The sequence below is a fragment of the Carica papaya genome, chromosome 9 (genome assembly GCF_054855325.1).
Source record: "Carica papaya isolate Zhongbai chromosome 9, ASM5485532v1, whole genome shotgun sequence".
In the NCBI taxonomy this organism is placed as follows: domain Eukaryota; kingdom Viridiplantae; phylum Streptophyta; class Magnoliopsida; order Brassicales; family Caricaceae; genus Carica; species Carica papaya.
Window position 1 is genome coordinate 15001 of NC_142317.1, and position 8155 is coordinate 23155.

The following is an 8155-nucleotide window of genomic DNA, read 5'->3' on the forward strand; positions in this document are numbered from 1 at the left end:
AACTCAAATCTAAACTTGAAGAGCTAAATGCCAAAGATGTTATACTTCAGCAGCTTGGAAGAAGAAATAAAGAACTTGAGAGCAGCAATGCCCAACATGCTACTATAATTTCTGAAGTTCTGATTTTGAAGGAAAAAGCAAAATCAGTTGAGGAACAACTGAAAGATACTGAATTCCTTCTATAAAATAAGGCAGGAGCAGCTTGATGAGGCAGAAAACATTATCGAGGTACTAAAAAAAATATTTATGAGGCAAAGTAGTTCCTAAACCCCGACCCCCAAACCATATCTACTTCCACGTTCACAAAATTAACAAGATATCTAGAAGAATTTTAACAAATTTAAGCATGTGTATTATAATTTTAGATTATGATGTAAAAATGATAAAATAACAAATAAATACAAGATTTTTTATAATATTCAAAAACTGAAAAATAAAAAATTATAAAACACTCACAATGGCAAGAGATTTGAAACTGCTGTGCCCGATGATCCTCTACAAGCAACAATAGGGGAGACAACCATTCTCCTAGAGCAACGCAAAAGTAATGAAAAACAAATCAATAAGAATAATTATAAGGTGAGGACCAAATAAATCAACAAGAGAGCAATTGATTTCACTGCCATCATCCTGCTAATAGTCAACTTAAATTTCCTTATAAAAGTTTCATAGGATTAAGTATCAACATATCATAGATAGCCGACTACATTGAAATAATACATGCAAATTACTTTACTCCTTAAACTAGGCATGTAAAGTACTAAATAATTTATTAATTAACCAAAAATATAATTTTATGTCTTAAATTAAATAACTTAAAAATAAAAAGTAAGAGATTAAAATAAAATATGATGATTATGTTTCTCCACATCTTCGGCTCGTCTAATACATGATTGTTTTAAATAAATTAAAACTACAATCACATATACGCAGCAAAAAGGAGATATTTTACAAAAAAGAAAAAGAAAAATTAACAGTCTATAGGTGTGCACCTGCACCCTCAACCCTGAAATTAATATGGGCTTCTTTTTTCTAGATTATTATTTCTTACAAAATTATTTATTATTTCTAGTTATTATTTCATATTTGATAATCAATTTTTTTCTCATATTATTTCTAATTTGATAATACATTTTTTTTTTGTTTCTTTCTAAATTAATTTGGATGATTTCTTGTTTCTGGATGCAATTTACTAAATTATTTTTTATTTCTAGACTTCTTTATGTGGGCTTATTTCTAAATTAATTTCTGTTTAACTCTTTTTGTTTCTTTTGATTGATTTTTTTGTTTCTGGATTCAATTTACTAAATTATTTATTATTTCTTACTAAATTAATTATTTCTAAATTGCTTTATATGGGCTTCTTTTTTCATATTTGATAGTAAATTTTTTTTCTGGGATTAATTTCTAAATTGATAGTTCATTTTTTTTTCTTTCTTTCTATTTTTTTGTATTATTTCTAAATTGATAGTTATTTTCTTTTTTTGTTTCTTTTTATTTGATTTATTTGTTTCTAAATTTCTTAGATTTTCTATGATAAGAAATTACAATCAGTTTTTTCAGTTCTTTCTATTAGATCTAAAGAACCATATCTGCCTCCACTTTCACGAAATTTAAGCATGTGCAATATAATTCTACAATACCATGTAAAAATGATCAAATAAGAAATAAATACAATCTAAAACTGAAAATTAAAGGATTATAAATACTCACAATTGGCAGAGATTTGGAAGTGTGATGCCCGATGATCTTTATCCTTCAACCACGCAAAAACATTAGAAAACAAATCAATAAGATACGGATATCAAATCAAGAAGAATTAATGATAAAGAAAAACCACATATTTTACCGTCAACAGTCAACTCTATATGCATAATGAGGTGCACCCGAAATCTTATCATCCCATGAGAAGATGGAGAGGATTGAGCTTCAACTCCTCCAAAGCTTCCTTGATGCTCCCAACCCACGGTACGCGTAAAGCTTGTCTTCACAACCATCTCACCGTTCTCCATCTTCCCCGCTTCACCCATGTCCGCCATTGACCCATCAAATCTAATCCCTTTTAACAACCCAACAACACAAAAAGAAATTTTGAAAAAAATTAATGCTAAGTCAAAATATATAATAAAACAAAAAAGGATCACTGAGAGTAAAAAAAAAAAAGAAGACAAATAAAAACAAAACCCTTTAAATGGAAGTTTCCAAGGAACCAAGATGAGAAAAGCGAAGAATGTCGAGAAAAAGGATTGGCATCATTACGTGTTACAAATGAAGAATTTAATGGTGGAAGATTATTGAAGACAAGAGAAAGTGAAAGAGAAGATTTTCAGAATCTTTTGGAGGAGGCAGTGAGCAGAGAAAAGTTGGTGAATGATTTCAGCTATAAAATGGAACCAAAATCAAGTGGAAAATGGCACGATTTCAGCTATAAGAAAGTCTTTTCTTTTTTCTTTTTTTTTCGTGTCAGCTCTTCCTCTTCCCCAAGCTGGGTGCAGGAGAAATTGTCAGATGAATACGTCCCGTCATCTGTCAGCGTAAAGGTTAAGAGTTTTGCCCGTTGTGTTCTTTTTACTTACTCTGGTTAGTGGGTAGCTTCAAAAAGGGTTTTCCATATATATATATATACACACACACACATATACAACATTTCTTTTTCGAAATCCAACGACACCAACAAGAGAGAAAAAATGGCAACAAGCAGGATAATAATTATTCAATACTTGAACTAGTTTTTATTGGAAAACTAAAAAGAAAGTAATTGAATATTTGATAATAAATGGTGCACTTCGTCAACAGCCACCATATTCAGTTTCAAATAATCCTCTGCAATAATGAAATTCTGTACACACTCAACCACAGTGGCGGCAGAGGTAGATGCAGATGTGGCTGCCCCAGCACGGTCCTCTACTGTGGCAGGCACGCCAGATGTGACAATGCGATTGACGTAGTCCATCTTGTACGTGTCTACAAATCATTTCATTGCTCGGGACTATTTTTTGAGAGTGGAAGCCAAGAAATGTGCTTCTGGCACTCATTTTTGTAGACATACAAATTGATGATATATCACGAACATTAGTTATTGTACATCTCTCTCTCGCACTGCGCTTGTTGTTCAAAAGAGGGTTTATATATTAAATTGTACTTTTTCAATTTTATTATCATTTTTAAAAATTTATATATAATGTTGGAACCGAGATACTTTTAATTATATGTTAATTTAGTCATAATATAACAGTTATGGTATACCTCCTTATAATTAAAAATGCATAATATAAATTGATATAAATTCAACAACTTGTGTTTATGAGATATTATTTTAAAAATATATGAAATGAATAAAATATTTTATCAATATAAAACACAATATCATATCATATTAAATTCAACCTGCTATAAAATACTTGTTAGATAACATTTTTTTTAAGAATATTTGTTGTATGACATCTAACAAATATTTTATTTTATCAAGTGTTTTTGAGAACTAACTCCTTATTTTTGTAATTAACACTTTATCCAAATGTTTAATAGTCTCTTTTTAAAATTTTTATCTTTTAAACACCCTACTCCTTTATGCACATTTTCTCAAAGCTATTCCAAACATCCTCCCCTTTACTTTTATTCTATTAATTCTTTCAATTTTTGCCTTATTGATCGGTCAGCTATGTAAATATCTTAGTTATTATCTTGAACCCAGGTGGAAAATCAAATATAACATTTTGGTTACAAAAATATTGGAAAATTAAATGAATTATAAATGACAAGCATGGAAAAAAATTGTTATCAACCTAGGTGCACCTCGATTTACTTATTTTATGCTTGCATGTGCAAAAATAATTTTTTAATTTTATACGGGTTTTAAATTTAGGAAACTTAAAATGGAATCTCAGGACTTGGTCTTGTCGAAATGACGTACTCAAGTCCAGAGACTTGGTCATCTCTGAACTGGTGCCCAAAGGGTTTTTCTCAAGGTGTTGCACGTTGCAGATCGCAAATGAATTGGAACTCCTGCTTCCTTGCCTACTAATTTGACTAATAACATCCAATAAAAATGGAGGAATTCGTTTTAACAATTTGAACTAGCTTTCTATTTATCGAACTTGCTGTCCTTTTTGGTAATGTTGAAACAGATAATCTTTTCAAAACAGCCAAATACTGGCCTATGTGTTGGATTGAACAAATGCCATACTGTAACCAAAAAGGAATTGGCTCCTCGCAGAGTAAGTTGCTTCTATGCCTTTGAGAAGTTTCGTAGAATACTTATATTTCTTACTTCTATTTGTTGTGGATGTATTTTTCTTATTTTTATTTTAAGCATTTGATTTTTATCTACGGATTTTATGCTACAGTTCTGAATAATGCAATTCTTACTTTGTTCTGCGACAAATTCTAAACCTTAAATCATAAAAATTAGTGACTACAATATCTTCTTTTTTAGGAATTTCGAAATTCAAAAAGCTTCATTTTACAATTTTTTGACTTGTTCTAACTTTTTTATTCTATCCTAACATTAATGCCAACTTGATGTTGTCGCTATTCAGCAGTAAGTAAGTCTTTGAGTAAGGATGACTATCAAATTCAAATCATTCAAAAGCAAGTCTTTGAGTGCCAACAAGTGAAGCGTACAGACCTTTCATAGCTAGTAAATCAAAATGGGTACCCAGTTCAACAATCCTTCCATCAGAGCAAACCGCAATTTGGTGAGCATTCTGAACTGTGCTTAATCTATGAGCAATCACTAATGTTGTCCTGCCGTTCACTAGATGGTTCGGAGCTTCCTGTACGAGGCGTTCACTGACTGCATCCAGGGCACTTGTTGCCTGTAGTAAGACAGGCGTTAGACATGAGTCAAATGCAAGCAAGCCATGACCAAAAAAGTGAGATATTTTTTTTACATCCTAAAGATATTTCTAGGATGATGCATGGGCGTAGACAGAAACCTTACTTCATCAAGGATCAAGATTGGTGCATTCTTCAGTAGAGCTCTGGCAATAGCAATTCTCTGCAGATCAATTAAAATAAACATGAGTCAATCACCTGGAGCTCCTCTGTCTCTCTCTCTCATATTCGCACCCACTTATTACCTGTCTCTGTCCTCCACGCTCGCCAACTAGTGTGTCATAACCTTTTTAACCAACAAAAAGAGTCGATAAAAATTATAAATTGGCGGCAGGAAGAAAATAGAAGGGACTATTCTAGGGACAACTGACCTGTGGAAGTGAAATTATGAAGTCTCTGCCTTTTGTGAGTTTTCATAATCTTTTAATTTTCAGTTTTTGAATATTACTGAAAATATTGTATTTATGATTTTTACATCATATTAGTTAATATGGCTAATAGAGTTAAAAATATGATATTTGTGGCTATAGTTACAATCAAGTCTTTATTCTCTCATCTTGAAAAGCTTGGCTTGTCATTATTCTCTCGTTTTCTTCTTTTTACATAACCCACCTAATTATTTTGTTATATTTAATAACACAGTGAGTTCACTTGCACCATCAGGAAAGAAATGAGGAGACAGACCTTCGAATTTAACGTATTTGCTTCAATGCTAAAAGCTAAAGATCTTACCTCTACCCACAAGCATAGCACAGTTGAAAATATGTCAGGTATAAAGTGCAGGTACCCAGGGAAATCTGATCATCCAGTCCCAAAACGTAGTCCATATCCAAGATGATGGGTCATACTCCGGTACACCAGCAAACCAGATGCCAAGCCCCAAGGATTCAAACTCTCTTTGATGAGCTTGCATGTAACTCACTATATATTGCTCTGGGAATCACAATAAGGGAAAAGCAGATCCAAGAACAAGAAATTCTGGAGAATCGCCCGGTGACAAGATTCTAGTATCGAGGACATAACACTTCTCTTCATTTTTTTTCGTTCTTTTCTTTTTCTCTCCTTATTCTTTTCCTTTTCCTTTACTTTCCTCTCCTTTGCTTTCCTTTCCTTTCTTTCTTTCCTTTTTCTTTCTTTTCTTCTCCTTTCCTTTCTTTCTTTTCCTTTTCTTTACTTTATGTTCTTCTCCTTTCATTTCCTTTCCTTTCTTTTTTTGTTCTTCCTTTTCTTTTTCTTTCATTTCATCTCTTCTTATTTTCTTCTCTTTTCTTTCTTTTCCTTTCCTTTCTTTCCCTTTCTTTCCCTTACTTTTCCTTTCTTTTCTTTTTCTTTCCTTTCCTATGTTCCTTTCTTTTCTTTTCTTTTCTATACCTTTCTTTTCCTTTGCTTTCTTTTCTTTTCTTTGTTTTTCTTTACGTATATGTATGTATGTATGCATGCATGAATGGACGAGTGTACATATGTAAGCATATGTATGTATACATATATAACTTACATACATACATACATAAACACATAAAGATGCATACATACATATATACATACATATGCTTACATATGGCATCTTTATGTGTTTATGTATGTATGTAAGTTACCTGAAAATACGTAGGAATTGTTGAAGTTCAGAATCTCCGGTATATATTTGTGTATGGATGCATATGTATGTATGTATGCATATGTATACATGTTTGCATATATGTATGTGTGGATGGTGTGTATCAATGTATGTACACACAGCATATCTATAGATGTATGCATGTAGGAATATATGTATCTATGTATGTATACATGTATGTATGTATGTATGCATGTGTATGTAGGTAGCTATGTATGCATGTATAGATGTATGTGCATGTATGTAGGTATGCATGCATGTATGTATTTATATGTATGTATGTGTATGTATATATGGATGTATGTACGCATGCCTTAATGGACTTCTGTATGTATGCATCTGTATGTTTACATATGTATGTGTGTATGCATCTGTATGTATTTATTATGTATATGCATTTATCCATTTCAAGATTGCACTACCTCTAGTTGAAGATGGTGATGTTATCTCCATTCTAGCTTCAGTTCTGCACACCCAACTTAATAGAGTCACCTGAAAACTTCTAGTACATTGGAGTAGAATAGACGTCGCTGATTACTTGGGAAAGCCATGAACATTTCCTTTGAGCTTGAAAACAATCTCTTTTTCAAAGAGAGAGTAATGTTATAGACTCTTTTTAGGAAGACCAAGAACAATTAATAAGACTATAAACCCTTCGATTAATAAAACAAAACAAAAAGCTATGTGTCAGAACCGATCGCCCAAGATCTTAAAGAAACGTTTCTTAGGAAGATCAAGAACAGAAGAAGTTCCTCAAAATCAAAGAAACCGAGAACCTCTGGAAAAAGCAAATCAACGCAGATCTGGCAAGAAAGACGAAAAGGGAAAAGGAAATCAAGCGGAGAGAGACAAAATAGGGTTGTTACCTCACGACGGGTCTTCTCAAGGGCCACGATCTTGCGGGTAGCCTTCTCCATCACCCTGTAAACCTTCCTGTATGTACCCTCGCCAACTTTCTCAAGCTTTTGAAAGCATCCATTGCCGATGTTCCCGTTGGCTTCTCCATTTTTTCTCTCTCTATCTCGACAGAAAAAACTACTCTCTCTCTCTCTCTCTCTCTATGTATTTATCTTCTTTGGTGTGAGCATATAGCCGTTAAGCGGAGCGTCGTTCATACGCAACGGACCCATGTTTGCCCTTTTTTTTTTTGAAATTCAAAAACATGGGTCGAACTTTTATTTCCAGAAATCCGCTTGTGTCTACTACGCTCTCGGGCCTTCACTCGGTTTAAGGTCCAAAAAGCAAAGGCTCTTCCAATTACGGCCCAACATCCCACAGCTCCCCCACCACCCACAAAAAACAATTAGCCTACGAACAAAAAAGTTTAAACTAACTAAATAAATCTTAAGCAATTATACATTGCTTGGTAATTTAATTAAATTGAATGCTGCTTGGTCTGAATTGAAGCTATATAATTGCTTAATAAGTATTTAAACTAACTTAAGGTCATATAATTCAAGTAATTGGTTTGGGTTTTGATTAAATTCAAGTTTAGGGGTCATATTTGGTTGGGCCTTAGAATTTTTTAGGCATAATTGGGACTTATTTGGGCCTACTGGGCCTTATGCCATTTAATTAACTAAGGCCATTTTGGTTAATTCATTTTGTGCTTTAGGTCTTGTAAATAATTTAGGCTATTTTTTGGACTATTTATTTCCGATTTTAGCTGTTTGGGACAATTTAATATATAAACCCTCTTTGAAC

The 8155-nt window shown here is 32.7% G+C and overlaps 1 protein-coding gene across 1 annotated transcript in view; it reads right to left on the reverse strand.

Moving 5' to 3' along the window:
• LOC110810292 (ABC transporter B family member 28-like) overlaps positions 1 to 7507 on the reverse strand; it is an 8663-nt gene extending 1156 nt beyond the window's left edge. Inside the window, exons 1-7 of the mRNA XM_088211895.1 lie at positions 5569 to 7507; positions 5082 to 5122; positions 4943 to 4999; positions 4628 to 4817; positions 1850 to 2059; positions 1714 to 1756; positions 457 to 528 (exon numbers count right to left, since the gene is read on the reverse strand). Coding sequence (XP_088068021.1) covers positions 1752 to 1756; positions 1850 to 2059; positions 4628 to 4817; positions 4943 to 4999; positions 5082 to 5122; positions 5569 to 5584 — 519 coding nt within the window. The 5' untranslated portion in view covers positions 5585 to 7507 and the 3' untranslated portion in view covers positions 457 to 528; positions 1714 to 1751. The remainder of the gene's footprint in view (positions 1 to 456; positions 529 to 1713; positions 1757 to 1849; positions 2060 to 4627; positions 4818 to 4942; positions 5000 to 5081; positions 5123 to 5568) is intronic.
• Positions 7508 to 8155: the final 648 nt, after the last annotated feature.